At 41.4% G+C, this 21,538-nt stretch overlaps 1 protein-coding gene across 4 annotated transcripts in view; it reads right to left on the bottom strand.

Moving 5' to 3' along the window:
* lmbr1 (limb development membrane protein 1) overlaps positions 1 to 21,538 on the bottom strand; it is a 273,924-nt gene that overhangs the window by 185,726 nt on the left and 66,660 nt on the right. For 3 of the 4 annotated variants that reach the window (XR_006311741.1, XM_043690708.1, XM_043690710.1), the window contains one exon: positions 6,357 to 6,460. The exons of the other annotated variant lie outside the window; for it this stretch is intronic. Coding sequence is in view for 2 of the 3 variants with exons in the window: in XM_043690708.1 (XP_043546643.1) it covers positions 6,357 to 6,460 (104 nt within the window). In the remaining variant the exon portion in view is untranslated. The remainder of the gene's footprint in view (positions 1 to 6,356; positions 6,461 to 21,538) is intronic. 4 annotated transcript variants of the gene reach the window in all.

Raw genomic sequence — 21,538 nt, 5'->3', positions numbered from 1 at the left:
GGGTCTGTTTGGAGGTGGTGGAAATGACGAAGGATGATACGATGTATCTGGAGGTTGGTGGGGTGGTAGGTGAGGACCAGTGGGGTTCTGTCCTGGTGGCGATTGCAGGGGCGGGGTTCAAGGGCAGAGGAGTAGGAAGTGGAGGAGATGCGGTGGAGAGCATCGTCAACCATGTCTGAGGGGAAATTGCAGTCTTTGAAGAAGGCGGCCATCTGGGTTGTTCGATATTGGAATTGTTCCTCCTTGGAACAGATGTGGTGGAGGCAAAGGAATTGAGAATATGGGATGGCGTTTTTACAAGGGGCAGGGTGGGAGGACACCAAGATCACTTCAGTCTTCTAAGCCCCAATGAATATGGGCTCAAACTTTAACTATTTCTCATAAGTCAACCCCTTACTCCCTTCAACTCTTAATGAACCTTCTCCAAATTGCCATGATATTATCCCACTGAAGTTAAAAATGGCTAAAATGTACATAGTACTCTGATGTGGTCTTGGCAACATCCTGTACATTTGTAGCAAGATCCCACTGTACAAGAGCACTCTAATCTCTCAGCATTTCAGCAATATTCTGTTCTATTCTTCTTGCCACATTTCCCCATGTTATACTCCATTTGCCAAGGTTTTACCCAGTCATATAACCCACAAGAAATTAGTCAAACCATTTCACCTTCACAGGAAAACCATCTTGACTCTTTATAATGGCACTGAGTTTGTAAATGTAACATTACAGCCTCCTTAAAATGAATTCCTGCATTTTCTGAAGAATCACCACACTCAAAATGTTAACTCTGCTTTCTTTCCACAGATGCTGCCAGACCTGATGAGTTTCTCTAGCAATTTGTGTCTTTTTCAGATCTCCAGCGTTCAGAGCACTTTGTTTTATTCCTGCATCTTCTCCCCCATTTTGAATTGGCTGTAAGATACATGTGCCATTATAGTGTGTCACTTTCAAACTTGATATGGATTTCAACTACATTATAATTACTATTCACAATAATTCTTTTGACTGAGATTATCACGTAACCCTGCCTCATGACATAAAAGATTAAAATAGCATTATCCTTTGTTTCCTAAAGTAATACATTATGGGACAGACTACCAGAAAAAACGGTTCAAAGTCATCCTCTATACCACATTTGCCAATTTTGGTTATGTGAACAGTCATAACTAGGATGTATTAAAGGCAACAATCTCCAATACTTTCTTCCTTAATGTTCTCTCCAATGGTATAATTATTGTTAGAAGACCTGTAAACTAATCCGGTGTTTTCTGGCCATTCGTGATCTTAATCCAGAACCGTAATGGTTTTCATTCTTCATCTCTCAGCCAAGATCCTCTCTTACTAATATATTTCTTTCCTGACCTACTAACAGCACTACCCTTTCTTTTTCCTGTTCTGTTAAGTCTTTTCCAAATATTGAGCACCCTGGAACTTTCACTTTCGTCACCTTGTGCACATGGGTAAGCACTGGTAATTCCCTCAAAACTTTTTGATTTGATTTATTATTGTCACATGAACCAAGATACAGTGAAAAGTAGTGCATTGCATCCTATTCAGGCAAATCATACCTTACATAAGTACATTAGGGTAACAATAGAACATTAAAAAAAGCATTACAACCAGAGGAAGAAAATATAATCAATTCTTTTGTAGCACTGCTAAATCTGTTTAGTGGAAGTCTTCATACATTCCAATAAAGAGACTTAAAATTTATTTTCTTAGTACCTTTTGCATCAAACTAATTCCCTTTTAATCTATTTCCCACCCTCCCCATTTTTATTCACACAGCTTATGTCGTTCATTAGATTTCATAGTCTCTTGTCTTCTGAACTCTCTCCATCCCTCTTATTTTAGAGCTCTTGGCAGCCCGAGATAAATGATTTGCAATGACACCGATCAGAGCACAGTTTAAGTGAAACCCATCCTGGCATAATAGCTCCCTGTTTCCAACAAACTGATGCAAAAGCTCCTTTTTTTTCCAAATCAGTCTTTTAGCTATATTTTTGATTATTCATTTATGGGAGTTGTTATTGGCGAGATCAACATGCATTGTCCATCCCCAATTGTTATTAAAAGGTGCACAGCTGCCTTATTGAAAACCATTGCAGACCTCAGGATGTACAGACATCCCCATAATATTAGGGTTGAAATCCAAGGAGTTTGACCGAGTCAGAGAAAGAACGAAAAGTCAGGATGGTTGTGGCTTGAAGAACTTGGTTCTCATTCATCTACAGCCATTTGTCCTTATAGATCAAATAAATTCTAAGTTTGGAAGGCACTATCAAAGCAGACTTAATGAGTTCCAACAATCCATCTTGTAGGCAGAACCATTGCTGCCACTAGGCACTGGTGAAGGGGAGAGGAATGTTGAATGTGATGGAGAGGGTGCCAATCAAGCTGTGATAGTGTCAAAGCTTATGTTTATTAAAGGCGTATTCCATCATAATTCCAATTAATTAATCACAGCAGATTTGAGAGTCAAGACAAAAGCTTTTTGCTGTATAATTACTACCCTTAAAGCTAATTATCATCTTTGCCTCATTTATATGGCTGGTCCAGTTCAGTGTTTAGTCAATCTTAACCAGAGGATGTTAACAGTGTGGGATTCAGCACCAGTAAAACGATTGAATGTCAAGGGTAAACGATGACCTAAAGCAGCAGCACTCTGAAAGCATGAGATTTCAAAAACTCCTGCTGGAACATAAACTGGTGTCGTGTGATCTCTGGCCATGTTGCAGATGGTCACTGCTTGGCACTTGTGCTGCAAATAATATTTGCGCCACACATTAGCCTATGCCTGGATGTTATGAGTGTCTTGCATCATATGGACAATCTGCTTTAGTCACAAATGGTACAGAATCTTGTACAATGAGCAGAGAACATGTCCTTCCATCCATTTTTGACCTTATTTGTATATTTAAGATCACAGAAGCAGCAGCAGGAGGAAATGATTAGGCAAGAATGCTACCATGAGAAACGTACAATGATGTCATGGAGCCAAAATGATTTGCCTCCAACAACCACAAATCTCTAGCATTGCGCAAGGTCTCACTCCAACCAGTGGAGAGGTTGGCCCAGTCGTTGACTCCAGTTATGTTAGACTCCCTGATGTCACATTCTAACAAATGCTGCCTTGACATCAATAAATGGTCACGCTAACTTTACCTCTGGAATTCAACTATTTTATCTATGTTTAAACCAAGGCTGTAATGAGGTCAGGAGCTGAGTGGCCTTAATGGAACTCAAACGGAGGGTCACTGAGCACATTGAGAGCTAAGTGCTGCTTAATCACACTGATAACGACCTCTTCCAGTATTTTGCTGACAGAGCCCAGCCAATTAGTGCTCTTTGTGCTGCTTTTAGAGAACAGGGCATACCTGGAGAGCTTTCCACATGGCGAGGGAGGTGTGCGCGCCATAACTGTATTAAAACAGCTTGGCAAGGGTAGTAGATATTTCTGCAGCACAAATTTTCAGTAATATTGACAATATTGTCAGGGTCTACTGCAATGGCAGCATCCAGTGCATTCAGGGAACATCACATAGAATGAATCAAATTGGTTGAACAAAATTAAACATCACACAACACTGTTTTAGTACAAGTAGTTTATTTGGAAGCACAAGCTTTCAGAGCGCTGCTCCTTCATGAGGTGGTTGAAGACAGCCATCTGTGATGGTAGGGTTCTCAGAAGACCAAGATGGATCATCCACTTGGCGTTGCTGAATGAAGGTAGAGGTGAGTGCTTAAGCTTCACCTCCCGCATTGACGCACTGGGCTCTCCTGTTGTTATGAATGAGGATAGTTGTAGAGTAGTTCCCCTCCTGCTTGTTCATTATCCACTATCATTCACAACTAGATGTTGCAGGACTTCAGATCAGACCCACTGTTTACAGAATCACCTAGCTCAGTCTATTTTCTGCTGCTTCAACATTTTGGCATGCAAGTCGTCACGTGTCATCTCTTCAGCAGTTGACACCTTATCCTTAGTTAGGCTCAGGACTCTCCTGGCTCACTCTCCTCCACTCTACATTGAACTAGTTTCCATAGTTACTGTTCAGTAGACAATACTGCTATGGATCTGACAAAGGGAAACATTCTCCCTCTTCAGCTGCCATCGAACCACAGAATGCCTACATTCCAAAACAAGAGGGCATAGGTTTAAGCTGAGAGGGAAAAGATTTAAAACAGACCTAAGGGGCAACTTTTTCACGCAGATTGTGGTGGGTGCATGGAATGAGCTGCCAAAAGTAGTGGTGGAGGCTAGTACAATTACAACATGTAAGAGGCATCTGGATGGGTATATGAATAGGAAGGGGTTCAAGGGATATGGGCGAAGTACTGGCAAATGGGACTAGATTAAGTTAGGATACCTGGTCGATATGGACAAGTTGAACTAAAGGGTCTGTTTGTGCTGTACGTCACTATAAACTATGTCCCATGATCATTGATCACTTAATCACGTGGAAAACTTCCTTCCTGTTTATCCTATCTCGGTCTTTACAATTTGAGACATCTCAATCACGTCCCTTCTCAAACTCTCCTGCTCTAAGGAAAACAACCCCAGTCTGTCCAATCTCTGTTCAAACTCTCCATCCCAGAAAACAACCTGGTAAAGCTCCTCTGCACCCTCTCCAGTGCTACCACATGGATTCCAGAACTGCACACAAAACTCTAGCTGTGGCCTAAGCAACATATTATACAGTTCCAGCATAATCTCTCTATTCTTTAATGCTCTGCCTCAACTAATAAAGGTAAGTATACCATATGCCTTCTTAAATCACTTTATCCACGTGTACCGATATCTTAACGGACTGGTTTTCATGAGCATCAAGGTTGGTCTGATCCTGGGTGTTTTGCAGGTTCCTATCAATCATACTATATTCTTTGCCTTGTTTACTCTGCCCAAGTGATGTTCGATATGAAGCAGTCAAGGAGGGCATTAGATAGCAATAAACATTATCCTTGCCTATATCTGACCTGATGCCATGAGACTTTGCGGTCCAATGTCAATGGTGAGAGCTCCCAAGACAACTCCCTTCCCAATGTATAACACGGCGCACCACTTCTGCTGGGTATATGCTGCCTGTGGGATAGGACATACTGTGGAAAGGTAATGTCTGGAGGTTTACCTGTAAGGTATGATTCCACTCGACTATGTCCAGCTGTTGACTTCCAATTTTGGCTCTAACCTCCAGGTGCAGAAGGATTCTGCAGGATTGAGTTTGCAGTTGTTGTTTCTGAAGCCCAGATTGATGTCAGGTCGCCCACTTAAGTTTTTTTCCTTACATGGCTTTAGACTTTGTGATGGCTTGATGCAAATGAATGGCTTTCTCGGCCATTTCAGAGGGCAGTTAAGACTACCAGTTGTTCTACTGTAATGCGCGCCTCCTCAACAAGAATTAGCTACAACATGATTGATGAATTGTGTGTTGTTTAGATCACATGAACTTTCCACTGAACGGGTACAGCGATCTTCTACTGCGCAATTTTCTACAGCAGTTTTCCATAGCGAAATTTTCTATATCATGAGATTGCAGAGGAAACAATTGTCATGTTATAGCAGAAGATCTGTAAGTCAAGCTATGGTCTGAGTCACATCTATCTAAGACCAGATGAGGACAACAGATATCTTGCCCCAAAGGAAATTAGACAAACTGAGTTGTTTTGGTTGACAACAGTTGATACTGGTCAGTTACCTGGTCTCCATTAGACTCACTTTTAAATGTTAGTTCATTTTGCTGAATTCAAATTTTACCATCTGCCAATGTGGGATTTGAACCCATGCCACATAATTCGTCGACAGCTCTGACTACTTTTTCACAAACAATACCATTATGCCACACCTCCCCAGTTGTAAAATCTGTTTACCCAATGCCAATTAGTGTGCAGCTCAAGCAAATATCCAAAATGATTACGTTTGAGGTTCTGAATATTATTTTTGTACCCTAATTTGTCGTCTCTACCAAACAGCATACCCAATTTTAGGTGTGTCATTTGTTCTTACATGGGCCACTACAACTGGATCAGCCTCATCCCATTTCAAGATCAAATCTAGAGTTAAGAAGCTGGCTTAACTCTGGCGCACAAGTGACCCATCCCAACGCATTCTTTTCATTCCCACATTCCCCAAGGAGTCAATCCTCTCCAGCCCACTGTGAAAACAAAGTATTCTTGATCATGATTGGAACATTTATGAGAAAATGGTATTAAGACGCTAGGTTTTTTTTGGTTGGGAGGTAGAGATCTCCTATCTTACTGACAGTTTCAATTCACAGACATGCAGATAAATTTTAATTCTGTTAAGCCCCTATACAAATGATGACAATTAGAAATTTAAAACAAAAAAAACATACCTTCTTTGATCCAGCAAATCCTTCAGATTCCAAGAAAAAATAGGCAAAAGGCATCAGCACAAACAGGGAAAGGTTGGAGAACAGGGATACAAGATTCCACAGTCCTAAAGTAGACATGATCAAAAATATTTTGCATAAATAAAGGGACTAGGCAATAGCCCTAAACAAAAAATTATGTTTATATAGTGAAATACTTTTAAACCAATTTCATCACCTGCACTAATTCACACAGTAATTCACACTCTTCCTCAGGATATAAAAAGGCATGCTAACTTACAAAATAATGAAAGTGATTACAGAACTAAAGTAAATTTGACAAGTTAAAAACAATGTGTCAATGTTTACAGATTTACATGTTCAATTCTTCAACAAAAAACAAACTTTCTGACGAGAATATTCTGATATGGTATTCCAGTTTGATCTTCCAACAAGATAAGGGTTTTGTTGCACAACTAAATGTTAGGGCCTACAGGATGCTATGGGAACCAAAGAAATCTTGATTTATACTTCCAACAAATGTAGCAGTGGCAGAGTCATAACATTCGACTAGTAACCTGGAATCAGAAACTGACGATTTCTGCAGTCATGACCTCGAATTCAACCATGGAAAGGTGGTGACATTTGAATCCAATTTTAAAAAATGGAATTAGAACTGTGCGTCTCATGGCAACTACATAACCACTGTCAACTTGACTCGCCAATTAAGGAAGGAAACCTATCCCTTCTTTACTCTACCTGGCCTACATGCAACTCCAGACCCACAACACTACAGTGGCATTCTCTTCAAGGGGCAGTGATTAATCAAGTCTGAAAAGTTAAAACAAATGAGCTCCTTTACAGTTGGGAGCTAGGGAAACAATACGGAACAAGGAAATTGCAGAAGAATTGAATACACATTTTGGTTCTGTCTTCACTAAACAGGGCACAAATAATCTTCCAGAAACAAGGTAAGCAAGAGTCCAAGGAAAGTGTGAAACTGAAGGAAATCAGCATGACTAAGAAAAAGTGCTGGGGAAATTAATGGAGTAAAAGGCTGAAAATCACCAAGGCCATTTTAGCAATGATTGAGAATTGGCTGACAGACAGCAGAGAGCTGAAATAGGCAGAAGTGGGTACTGCAGATGCTGTAGATTAGAGTGGTGCTAGAAAAGCACAGCAGGTCAGGCAGTAGCAGAGAAGCAGAAAATTAGACTTTTGGTCAAAGGCAGTCAGTGATGAATGGGATACTGCAACAGTGTTTGGGCCACAGTTAGTCACAAGATCTATAAATGACCTGGATCAGGAAGCCAAATACATTTCAAAAATTGCTAATGGGTAGGAATGAGAGTTATGTGGAGAATACAAAGAGGTTTCAAAGTGATTTGACAAATTGAGTGTGTGCACAAACATGAGGCACATCCAGTACATGGCAATTAGAAAGCAATTAGAAGGCAAACCTTATAGTAACATTCATTGCTACTTCTGAACTCAAATCCTCTTGCAAAATCTTACTGCAGGTATACAGGGCCTTCAACAGACCACACTTGGGGTGTTGTGACAATTTCACTCTCCCCACCCAAGAAAGGATATACATGTCATTGAGGGAGTGCAGAGAAGCTTCATTAAGCGAGTGGCAGGGCTGTTGTTCGAGGAGAGACTGGTTCAACTGAGTGTGTGTATTCACAAGAACTCTCTCTCAATTCACTAGAGATCAGCAAGACAAGAACAGATCTGACTAAAACTCTAAACAGGGCTGCACATACTATATGCAGGGAGATTTGTTTCCCCAGCCATAGAGTGAAGAACCAAAAGGACAGTCTCAGAAAATACAGGACAGATCATTCAGGACTGAGATAAGAGAAAACAGCTTCATTCAAAAGGTAGTAAACCTGTGGAATTCTCTACCATAGCAGGCTGTGGAGGGCATGTCACTGAACATATTCAAAAAAAGCAACAGACACATTTTAGATCTCAAAAGCATCAAGGAGTATGGAGAGAAAGCAGGAATATGACATTGAGATACAGGACCACATTCATGGTCCTACTGAATGCAAAGCATGCTTTAAGGGTTGAATGCTCCTAGTTTTTAAATGTCTTATGGCAGCGTGAATTTGTTAAAGCATTGTCGAAACAAATTTTGACCAATTCCATCAATTTTTGTTTGAAAAAGGTAACAGGAATATTAGGGTAATGCATTTGATGTAGTCTATATGGACTCTAAAGTAGCATGGTCAAGAAAATAACAGTCTATGGGATCCAAGGCTGAGCGAGACACTGAATCCAAAACTGCCTAAGGAGCAAGAAGCAGAGGGTGATGGTAAATCTGTGACTGGAAGCCTGTTTCCAGTGGAGTTCCACAGGGCTCATTGTTGGAGCCCTTGCTTTTTGTGGTTGCCTTAATGACTTAGACTTATATGTAGGGAATGTAATCAAGAAGTTCATTGATGACATGAAAACTGGCGGTGTGGTAAATAACAAAGGGAACAGCTCAACACTGCAGGAGGATAACTGGACTGCTCAGTTGGGCAGAGCAGTGAAAAATGAAATTCAACCCTGAAAAAAAAGGGTAAGGTACTATATTGGGGAAGATGTATAAAATAAGGAATTACACTGATTCGTAGCGATGTTGTGGAGGTGCCAGTGTTGGGCTAGGGTGGACAAAGTTAAAAATCACACAACACCAGGTTATAGTCCAATAGATTTAAATGGAAGCACTAGCTTTCAGAGCACTGCTTCTTCATCAGGTAACTAAAGATTACAGCAACCTTGACGTGGATATCCACAGATCCCTGGAGGTAGCAGAGTAGGGAAATAAAGTGATTAGAAAGCTGGAGGAATACTTGCTTTTATCACATGAGGCACTGAATACAATAGTAAGGAGGATATGTTGGAACTACATAAAATGCTGATTAGATCACAACTGGAGCATTGTATGTAGCCTTGGTCACCACATTAAAAGGAAGGATGCGACTGTGCAGAAGAGGATGCAGAGAAGAAATACCAGGATGCTGCTAAAAGAGGTAGCTACAGAGATACTTTGATGCACTGGTTGTAATTTTTCAAAAATCCTTGTACACTGGAACGAGTACCTGACAATAGGAAATCTGCCAATATGACACCCCTATTCAAAAAGGGGGAGACACAAAAATGTGGACAATTACAAGCTGATGAGCCTTACATCACATTGTTGCAAAAATGTGGGGCTCAATTATTAAGGAAGGAAAGCATCACGTCAACATGGCTTCATGAATCTTGTCTATTTTATTAGAGTTATAAGCAAGCCTCAACCAGAGTGGAGAGAGGGAAACCAGTAGATGTCTTGTCTTTGGACTTGCAGAGCATATGACAATGCTACCCCTTTAACAAGGTTATGTTGTCCTTGTTTCTATTCCCCCCCCCCCCCCCAAGAAGGGTTGTAAAGAGAGGTGCAGATTTGTCTGCAAATGGTTACATTGAACAACAGCAGGGGAGTGGCCTGTTCTCCCAGTTCAAGTTTTTTTTCTAGTTTGGTTGGTTTTAGCAGGCAGTCAGAAAAACTGCTGGGGACCGAGCAAAACAGCTACAGTGCAAAGAGGTTCCATGGTTCAACAGAGGTCTTGCTTCAACATTCTCTCTGAAAACTGTTTTGCCTGCAAGAACCTATGTTTGAATTGACCTTTTGCCAATTCGGGCGTTGCAGGAATTGGAACAGCTTCGTTAAATTATGATACAGTCCATTGGGTTATCAAATAAGTTGTTATTCTAAATTCTGTTTTCTCTTATTCCTGCTTGAAGTGCAATGTGTAAATAAATTCTCTTTTGCTTGACCAGATGCATCACTCCTGGAACATCCTCTTTTTTTTTTTAAAGGCAGGTGTAAAGAGTTCGAGTCTTGGCTACCCAAAAAGATTGAGGGGGTCTGCCTTGGTCCATAACAAAGGCATTTGACAAGGTACCTCAAACAGATACTTGGCAAATGGGCAGGAAAGAGCAGGTGAAGAGAGGTACTTTTTCTGGTTGACAACCTGTAAGCAATGCATTCCACAGGGATCAGTGTTTGAACCATAACTGTTTACAATATATATTGATGACTTGAAACAAGTGCAGTCATGCTTGCAGATGACAAAAATGGGTGGAAAGGCAAATTGCAAGGGGGATACAAACAAACAGTTTCCAGGGAAATATTGATAGTCTTCATTAAATGGGCAAAAAAATTGGCAAATGGAGTATAATGTAGGAAAATGAGAGCGCAAGAGTGGTAAGGCCGTGGAATGCTCTTCCTGCTAATGTAGTCAACTCAGCCACATATGGGAGATTTAAACAATCCTTAGATAAGCACATGGATGATTTTGGGATAGTGTAGGGGGACGAGCTGAGAATAATTCACAGGTCGGCGCAACATCGAGGGCCGAAGGGCCTGTTCTGCACTGCATTGTTCTATGTTCAAGCCAGGGCAGCAGAGAAATTTAAATATACAATACTTACCTTGTGAATCAGAGCGAAGGCTGAACAGGAGCGGAAGTGAATACAGAGACTGCTGGGTAAATGAACTAATATATTCCGGCAGTGGCAAAACGCAAAAATACTACACATGCAGTGTCTCCCACCCATCCTCCTCATCGAACAAAAAAGAAAATGACTATGCAGAGGGTTGGTAAGGCAAGTTTTTTTTTTAAACCTTCGAGCAGAAGGCGATTTCGAGCAGAAGGGATGGAAGCTCGAGCAGTTGCATGCTCCTCTTGCAGGATGTAGGAGGTAAGGGTCACCACTGGCTCCCTGCTGACTTCACCTGCAAGAAGTGCTGCCAACTCCAGCTCCTCACAGACCACGTTAAAGAACTAGAACTGGAGTTGCAACTGGCAGAACTTTGGATCATTCCAGAGGTTGAGGGGGTGATAGAGGAATTATAAGGAAGTAGTCAAACCTGAGTTACAGGATAAAGGTAACTGGGTGACCATCAGGAGAGGGAGAGGGAAAGTGAACAGGCAGACAGTGCAGGGATCCCCTGTGGCCACTGCCCTCAATGATAAGTATACTGTTTTGGATACTGTTGGAGGAGAGGACATAGAGAAAGCCACATTGGTCAGGTCTCTGGCACAGAGACTGGCTCTGTGACTTAGACAGTGGTGGTGGTTTGGGGGCGCGGGGGGGGGGGGAGCATGGGTACAATTGTGATAGGAGATTCAATGGTTAGAGGAACAGACAAGAGATTCTGTAGTCGCAACAGGAACTCCCAGATGTTACATTGTCTCCCAGGTGCCAGGGTCAGGGATGTCTCAGATCGAGTCAATAGGATTCTCATGGCAAATAGTGAGCAGCCAAAAGTCGTGGGATACATCGGTACTAACAACATAGCTAGGACAAGGGATGAGTACCTGAAAAGTGAATATAGGAGTTGGAAGGTAAAAGGCAGGATGAGCAGAGTAGCAACTTCAGGATTGCTACTAGTGCCATGGGTGAGTGAGGCTAGGAACAGAGAGCAAGTGAAGGAGAACACATGAATGCAGAGCTCGTCTAAGAGGGGGGACTTTCAGATGTGGATCATTGGGATACCTTCTGGGGAAAGTGGAACCTGTACAAGGAGGACAGGTTGTATCAGCACTGGAGGGCAATATTCTGGTCAGGAGGTTTGCCAGAGCTCTTCAGGAGAGTTTAAACTAGTTTGCCAGGAATAGGAATCAGAGCATGAGGCAGCTGGTGAACAGGCAGATACAGCATGCAAAGAGTGCAACCAGAATTCTAACAACAAAGATATCGAGTTAGACTCCCATGTACCACCCCCTGAGAAAAGGAACAGGAAGTGACTTCACCACAGGAAATAAAACCACAACAGGAAATGACATCACCAACCCAAAACAAATAGAAAGCAGGAATTTTCATCATTGTTTCGCCTGAGGCCCACTAAAAATGTTTACCGAGTAGGGTAACAAAACGAGTGGAAATGAACCTTTCAGCTCAGCAAGCAAACCTACATCCAAAACCTCAACCTGAGCTAGACATTTTGTCAAAAACTCCAAGTGTGCAGAGAGTTTGTGACGAAGGATAGACAATTGATAGAGCAAGGTTATATCCAGTGTGATGGGTTGAAGTATATCTATTTTAACCATAGTAGTGTCAGGAAGAAGGGTGATGAACTTAGACCATGGATCAGTATTTTGAACTACAATATTGTGGCGATTACGGACACTTGGATATCACAAGGACAGGAATGGTTGTTGGATGTTTCGATGTTTCAAAAGGAATAGGGGAGGGAAGGAAAGCAGTGGGGGAATAGCATTGCTAATCAGGGATAGTCTCACAGCTGCAGAAAGGGAGGTGGTCTGAGAGGGTTGTTGGAGTCAGAATGTGTGGAAGTCAGAAACAGGAAAAGAACAATCAATTTATTGGGAGTTTTCTGTTGACCCTCCAATAGCAACAAGGAACAGATTGGGAGGCATATCTTAGAAAGGTGCAGAAGTAACAGGGTTGTTGTCATGGATGACTTCAACTTCCCTACTATTGATTTGAACCTCCTTAGCACAAATAGCTTGGGTGGAACAGATATTGCCTGATATTGACTCAAGAATCCTTCCTGGACATATGTAGACAGGCCAACTAGAGGAGAGGCCATATTGGATTTGGTGCTTGACAATGAACCATATCAGATGTCACATTTCTCGATGGGTGAATACTTCAGTCAAAGTGACCACAGTTCCCTGACCTTGACCCTACTCAGAGACGGATAGGAGATGATATGGGAAAGGTGTTTAATTGGAGAAGGGGAATTACAATGTGGAGCATAAACTGGGAGCAGATATTCTCAGGGAAATGCATGACAAATGTCTGGATACAGAATTGGCTGGCCCATAGAAGACAGAGGGTGGTAGTAGATGGAAAATATTCATCCTCATGCTCAGTGACCAGTGATGTTCCACAGGGATCTGTTCTAGGACCTCTGCTCTTTGTGATTTTTGTAAATGACTTGGATGAGGAAGTGGAAGGGTATGTTTGCAAGATTGCCGATGTCACGAAGGTTGGAGGAGTTATGGACAGTGTGGAGGGCTGTTGTAGGTTACAAAAGGACATTGACAGGATGCAGAGCTGGGTTGAGAAGTGGCAGATGGAGTTCAACCCAGTCAAGCATGAAGTGGTTCATTTTGGAAGGTGGAGTTTGAATGCAGAATACAGGGTGACAGGCAGGATTCTTGGCAGTGTGGAGGAACAGAGGGATCTTGGGGTCCATGTCCATAGATCGCTCAAAGTTGCCACCCAAGTTGATAGGGTTATTCAGAAGGCATATGGTGTGTTGGTGTTCATTAGCAGGAGGATGGAGTTTAAGAGCAGCGAGATTATGCTGTTGCTCTACAAAGCCCTGGTTAGACCACCATTGGAATATTGTGTTCAGTTCTGGTCACTCTTTAGAGGAAAGATGTGGAAGCTTTAGAGAGGGTGCAAAGGAGATTTACCAGGATGCTGCCTGGACTGGAGCACATGTCTTATGAAGAAATGTTGAGGGAGTTAGGGCTTTTCTCATTGGAGCAGAGAATAATAAAAGGTGACTTAACAAAGGTGCACGAGAAGATGAGAGGCATAGATAGCCAGAGATATTTTCCAAGGTGCAAATGGCTATCACAAGGAGGCATAATTTTAAAGCAATTGGAGGAAGGTTTAAGGGAGATGTCAGAGGGAAGTTCTTAACACAGTGGTAGGTGCGTGGAATGCACTGCCAGCAGTAGTAGTCACATACATTAGGGACATTTAAGTGACTCTTGGATAGACACAATGATGATAGTGAAATGAAAAGCATGTACGTTACTTTGATCTGAGTAGGATAAAAGGTCAGCACAATATTGAGGGTCAAAGGGCCTGTACTGTTCTATGGAAGGGAGAAGAAAAGAACAGTATTATTCAAGTGCTGAAAAACAGAAAGCTGAAACAGAAAGGGACTTGAGGGCACTTGTGCACAAAACACAAAGCAGAAGTGTAGCCAGTAATCAGGAAGTCCACTTGAATAGCAGATTGGAATATAAGAATAGAGAATTTTTACTGCAATTGTACATGATGCTGCTGAGATCACATCTGGAGTATTGTGACCAGTTTGAGTCCCCTCATCTGAGGCAAGTGATTAATTCATTGGAGGAAATTCAGAGATTCACATGGATGGGATGGAGCAACTGTCTGATCAGCAAAGACTAAACAAGCTGGGACTCTGCTCAGTAGAATTTAGAAGAACAATGAAACATCATATCACTGAAACCAAGACAATTCTTAAGGTAATTGCTAAGATGATGTTACCATTTTTAGATATCCATCCTACTATAGTGGTGGTGGTCAGCGAACTTATAGAAAGCATTTATTTGGAATTTGGCAACACTCCTGGGTGTACAGGGAGTAGAGAAGGGAGCTGAGGACGCATCTTGGGGATGCTCCATTGTGTGTGTTATTGTGGAGGAGGAGGTGCAGTTGTCCAACTTCACTGATTGTGGTCTGTGGGTCAGAAAGTGGAGGATCCAGTTGCAGAAGTGAGTTTGTGGAAGAGTTTAGGACTGGAGGGCAAGGTTCCAAAATTAGAAAAAAGGAGGTGCCAATTTAAGACGGCGGTGAGGAGGAATTTCTTTGGTCAGATGGTTGACTGACTTTGGAACGCCTTGTTACAAAAGAGTGGGTGCAGGGTCCTTCTTTATACTTCAGGGCTGGCTGACATGAACAGATTTTTGATCAGTATAAGAGTCAACGTTTATGTGGAACCTGCACGAAAATGGTCGTGAGGAATGTCAGATCAGCCTATAGCGGTTAGAGGGGCTGAACACCCGACTCCGGCTCCTATTTCTTCTGAACAGTTTAGATAGGATCAATACGAAGGCACTTTATCCATTAGCCAAGGGGTCAATAACCAGTGAGCTTGGATTTACGCTGAGGTAGATGGTGAAGAAAAGTGTTGAAGAGCTTTTTCTCCCACCTGGAGGGTGGGTGGACTATGGTACTCACCCCTGAAAAAGTGTGATCGAGTCAGAAAGTCTTCTAACACTTGAATAATAATATTTAGATATAACATGTTTCCATAATCTTCAGGGCTACAAGCCAAAAATTGAAAACAGATCAGTGGACTCAGACCTTTGTTGACCAGTAAAGATACAGCAGAACTAATTGCATACTTCTGTGTTGTAAATTTCTCTATGAAATGGCCTATCAAATGACTCAAATCAAGGGTAACCACGGTTGCAAAATACATGTTAGCCAGGCAGCAATATTCGCATCCCATGAATGAACAAAGAAAACTCACTCTCTCCACTGACAATATTTCAATGGACTGTATCCTATAGGACACCTATGTCTGACTCCTGCTCATTGACTACAGCTACACCTTCAACACCACTATCCCTCAAGACTGATCTCTAAAGTCAGACCTTAGTCATCTGCAAATAGATCCTCAGCTTTCTGACCCATAGACCACAGTGAAGATGGACAACTGCACCTCCTCCACAATAACACTCACACTGGAACACCTCCCGGGATGCATACTCAGCTCCCTACTATAACTCTGTTCACCCAGTACTGTATTGCCAAATTCCAAACAAATAATATCTCTAAGTTCGCTGACGCCACCACCATAGTAGGATGGATATCTAACAACAGCAAGCCAAAATACAGAAAGAATGTAGAGGGCTTGGTGCCATGGTGCAATGAGAATAACCTCACTCTCTCAACATTGGCAAAGCTAAAGAACTGATCATTGATTTCAGAAAGAAAAAAAGAGGAGAAGAACATGCCGCCATCTACATTAACAGAGGTGAGGTTGAGAGGGTGGATTGCGTCAAGTTCCTCAGTGACAATAACCAACAACCTGTCCTGGACTTCTCACAGATGCAACAGCGCCTCTTGTTCCCCAGGCAGCTCAGGAAATTTATATGTCCATAAGGACCCTCACCAACTTCCACAGATGCATCATAGAAAGCATACTGTCCAGATGCATTACAGCCTGGCTTGGCAACCGCTCTGCCCAGAATCGTAAGAAATTTCAGAAGGTGGTATGCACAGCCCTGGCCATTATAGAAGCCAACCTTAAGTCCAGCATTCCATTTACATAGCTTGTTGATGCAGAAAAGCTGCAACATTATCAAAGACCCTTGGCACCCCAATCACGGTCTCCTATAACCTCTTCTGTCAGCCAAAAGATACAGAAGCCTGAACACATACCAGCAGGTTCAGGAACAGCTTTTTCTCGCCCATTAAAAGACTAATGAATGGACTCTCTAGCCTCAAATAATGCTGATCTTGCTAGCATTGAACACTCTTGTATGCCCTGTGCAATGTAACCCGTATGCCTTGGTCTAAACTTTTTGTTCTATTCATCCTGGCTTACTATGATCTGCCTGTACTGCTTGTAAACAAAGTTTTTCACTGTATTTCAGGACATGTCACATTAAAATCAATCACACAATATTGACAGTACAAACAGGAGGAGAAAATGTTCTTGACAGCTAAATCTCAAAAGTAGTTCAGAAATTCCCAAGAACAAATAGTTATTCAATGTTAAGCTTACAGTGTGAAATTCTGAGGAATCTCTTTCCAATGGTCTTGGAATGCCCACCATGGTTCAGTTATACAGCACAACTCCAAATCATCAAGTCTCATGTCAAGTTTATCTCCAGGGCATGAGTACAAAAAATGAAGACTAATGTATATTGCAGTATCAGAAGTGACGTCTTACAGATGAGATGTTAAGCAGAGGACCCATCTGCCAACTGTTATGGATTCAAAAGATCCCACGACATAATTTCAAAGCAGAGTTATCTTAAGTGAACTGACCAGTCTTAATAAGGAAACAATGCAAAAAAAAAACACATCTAGGTCATCATAACACTGCTCTTTACCAAATGCAAAAGGGTGTTCACCCTTTCCTATATTACTACATTGACTGCACTTCAAAAAAAAAACTTTTGTCTGCTTTGAGAATCTAGTGATCATGCAAAATATCATAAACAAAAGCCTTTCTTCCTCCGAAAGTGATTTTACAGGTAAAGGACTAATCACTTGGAAGAAACTTTCAACATTGCAACCCCATATCACAACATTTAAACCTGTCACACAAAACTGTCTCGTGGCTGCTAGCAGATCCTTGCAAAACAGTTCATCCACTCCATGTCTTTCAGGCTGCCTTGGTCCATTGGCTATTCCAGACTAAATTAGCTTGTAGAATGGAATCAAGTGGATTCCATTTTCTGGGTTGCAATGTATCACCAGCTAAACCTCCCTTTGAGTTTTAATTCATCATGTTTGAGAAAAATTAACCGGGTAAAATCATGCTAGTTGCATTTGGCTGCACAATGTCATCTGTTACCAAGGGATAGAATAAACAAATTAACAGCACAGCGGGAGAAAAGTAAATCACTGAAGACACTGCAGCTAAATTGGGAAGAATGAATAAATGAGGCTGGACCCACTCATTTAAATGGGGATCATAAACTTAAGGACTGAGGCAAGGAAAGTTAAGTTGGCAGAGGCAAAAGATAACAAAGACAGGGGGCAATAGTAGATTGCTTTAAGCAGGTTAGGTGAGATTATAATGCTTGTTAAAGCAACGAGCCAGTTTGTAAAATGGTACCATATACAATGGAATTTCTTGGGGTTGAATGCTAAAAAGAGACAAAGCCGAAGTTTTACATATTGTATTCATCAGGATTGAAACAAGAATACCAATTTTAGAAAGGAATCAACAACTGTGCATCATGGGAAGAAGATGGCAAGTGCTTAGACTATAGTTGGGATGGAGATGGCAGGAACTGTTACCTATCAACATTAATAAACTAATTAAGATCCAACCAAGCAAATAGATTCTAATTGGTCAGGGTATACATGAGTGAATGGCCCGCTCCATCTCTTCCAGACTGAAAAAAGTGTAAAGTCTGAACATATTCCATTTGCCTGTTTAAAAAATGTTAGCATGTGGCTTCTAGCATGTGCAAATAAATCACAATTCAATTTAACCATAAATTGGTTTCTGTCCTATTCTTAGCATAGTCAGGTTTTTTTACAAAATGCTATACAACTGCAGAATCACATCCAACACTATACGCTGTACAGGCGCCCCCTCCCCGTATCCGGTGACATGTTCCAAGACCGACCGCAAATGCCCGAAACCACAGATAGTAGCAAACCCTATCATTTAAATGGGAAACTTAACTCCCCAGCAGCACCCTGGAATTATTTCTGGAATGTTCCATGTAATATTTTCGGACTGCAGTAAACTACGGATAGTTGAAACTGCAGAAACAGAATCGTGGAAACGGGTGTTTTGGAAGGATAGGTGGTTGCAGCAGTGGGCACACTTCCTCCCATGGAGAGTCAAGGGTATGCATGGTTTGAAATGGTTCACCAGCCATCAGGACATACGCTTAACTTATATGGCATCACAGGCAATGAAGCCTACATTACATTAATTGTTTGTTTGGTAGCTGGAACATCATTTTGACTTTATGGCAAAACCCTGTTAGTCGAATGCACCATGCGGATATTTGTGTATTTATGATAGGTGTTTTCAGAAAAGCAGCAGCACAAGATAAATTGGCTTCACCTGATACTTAAATTCTTGGGTCACCTTCCCCTTCCAGGAAAATCTTGGATCAACTGAACTTGTGGAACCAAACGTAGAGTCTCAAAGACAATACATGAGTTGGCACAAGAGACAGTAAGCAATGATTGGATACAGGCAGCTATTCCTCTGCAGCCTAATTTGGATATGTCTGACCTCAGCATCAAGATCACATGGCAAACAAACGGTTCGGGGATTATTCATGAGCTTGCCAATGAAGCCAATCTTATAGCATCTGAAACCGTAAAAATCCCAATGCATATAATCTGTAAAACAGGCATGCAGTGGATAGTTGCAGATAATTCAGTGGCAAATACACACCACTTGTTTGGGAGTAAAGTAGCAAAAATGGAAACCTAAAAAGACAAAATCCACAATTAAATTAAATATTTTCCATTAACTCTAATCTAGGAGTATCAAATTCTTAATTAATCTGGAATGTGTCTCAGCTTTGCTTTAAGTCTTATAAAACAAAGCAGCCTGCTCAATTAGCACCCCATCCACTCCATTCACCACTAACGCTCAGCCCAGCAGTCTGGACCAGCTACAAGATGTAAATTAACCAAAGATCCTTCACCTTCCACAACCACTTCCATCTGGAAGGTAAGGATAGCAGATACATGGGAACATCACCATCTGCAAGCTCCCCTCCAAGCCACTCATCATCCTGACTAGGAAATATACTGCCATTCCTTCCATGCAATTGGAGTCAAAATATTGAAACTCCTTCCCTCATAGCACTATGGGTCTACCAATAGCACATGGAATACAATGGTTTAAGGCAGCAGATCACCACCATCTTCTCAAAGGCAAATAGGGATGGACAATAAATCGTGTCAGCAATGCCAAAGCCAAAGTCCCATGAGTGAATTTTTAAAAATTAGCCAATATTTTCTGGAATCGAGGCTCAACATTTGACAAATTGAGTCTAGATTAAAGTTGTGCTGGAAAAGCACAGCAGGTCAGACAGCATCCGAGGAGCAGGAAAAATCGGTATTTTGGGCAAAAGCATATATCAGGAGTGCCTTCATCAGACATTGACAAAAGCCCAAAAACTAAAATTACCTGATTGCCAAAAGCAACCATTTTTAAAGAGGCAACTTTAATTTGTTTTGTCGATTGTTAAGAGAGGTTTTAAAATGACAGATAAAAGCACTTCAAAAATTCCTGATCCTCCACTGTCAGGATGGTCAAGTGAAACCAGTATTGACACAAATCTCATTTCAACAACTCTGGTTCCACTTTGGAATGGGGTCAAAACCAGAACAGATGCAGATTGTTTCTGAAGATAGCACTAGAAGAGCAGAAAATGTCAGAGCCATGTATTAACTAAGATGCTTAATTTCACATTCACATTTCAAACCTCTCATATTACTGACAATAAGAACTTTGACAGCTGTGACAAATGACAACTAACGATAAAGCATTAGTACTGTTGTGCACTCCCGCCACCTGCTGGTATTTGTGATGCAATGCAGCATGTCAGATAAAATACATAATTTATAGATCTTCCAACTTTCAATTCAATGGAACAAGTGAACATAAGCTTACTCACACTCATTTCTGTACTGATGTTCAGCAAAAGATATTTATGGGTAGTGTGAAGTATGAGCTTTAAATAAATAAATACCTATTATAAGGAAATTTACTACAAAAGAAAATGACCAAAAAGTTAAAGATTTTATAACAAATGGAGAAAGAAGGGTAATCAATTTGGGCCATTAAGCCTCCTTCACCATTCAATATGATCATCTATTTTGCTCCATATCCCTCAATGCCTTTAAAACTTAAAAATTTGTCAACTTTTCTTCAGTCAGTAACATGACCTCCTCAGCCTTCTGTGGTGGCAAATTCCATAGGTTGACCACCCAAGCGAAGGCAATTCCTCACCTCAGTCTTGAATGGCTGAGCCCACAGAAAGAGATTGTGACCCATGGTTCACAACGACCCAACCAGAATCTTCCTTCACCTTGCTTGTTGAGATATTAGGATTTAAATTTATTTCTGATTCCCTGCTCATTCTTCTGAATGCTATTGGATTTGAGGGGTTTGTGACCACAGTTACTTAATATAAGTAGTGACAATTTGCAAATTTTTTTTAGAATCAGCAGTTTAGATAAGATACTGCTATTCACCTGAAATGTTATCACCGGTTTCAGTCACGGTTCTAGGCATGATTGTACCTGCTTAAAAGTGCAAATGTATATATTGGATGAGGACAGGATTAGGCTGAGTAGTCCTGGACACACAGGAACAAATCAGTGTACTTGAGATATTCAAAAGTTTGCCCTAGTATAATATAGCTGTGTCTCAACAAAGACCTATGTTGAGGAGGGAAATAAGGGAAATCAATATGAATCATGGTCCATGTTAAGACCATAAGACATAGGAGTGGAAGTAAGGCCATTCGGCCCATCAAGTCCACTCCGCCATTCAATCATGGCTGATGCGCATTTCAGCTCCACTTACCAGCGTTCTCCCCGTAGCCCTTAATTCCTCGAGACAACAAGAATCTATCAATCTCGGCCTTGAAGACATCTTCATTGAGTTGTAGAAATGAGTTGAGTTGCTATAAATGTGTTTTGCTTATTGCTGATGTCTTTTCGAAGTGGATTGAAGCCTACCCTCCTCCTAACGCTACTGCTGAGACTGT

Source organism: Chiloscyllium plagiosum, chromosome 5, assembly GCF_004010195.1.
Source record: "Chiloscyllium plagiosum isolate BGI_BamShark_2017 chromosome 5, ASM401019v2, whole genome shotgun sequence".
NCBI classification, from domain to species: domain Eukaryota; kingdom Metazoa; phylum Chordata; class Chondrichthyes; order Orectolobiformes; family Hemiscylliidae; genus Chiloscyllium; species Chiloscyllium plagiosum.
Note: the sequence above shows the minus strand (reverse complement) of the source record. Positions and strands in the feature narration are given on the sequence as shown.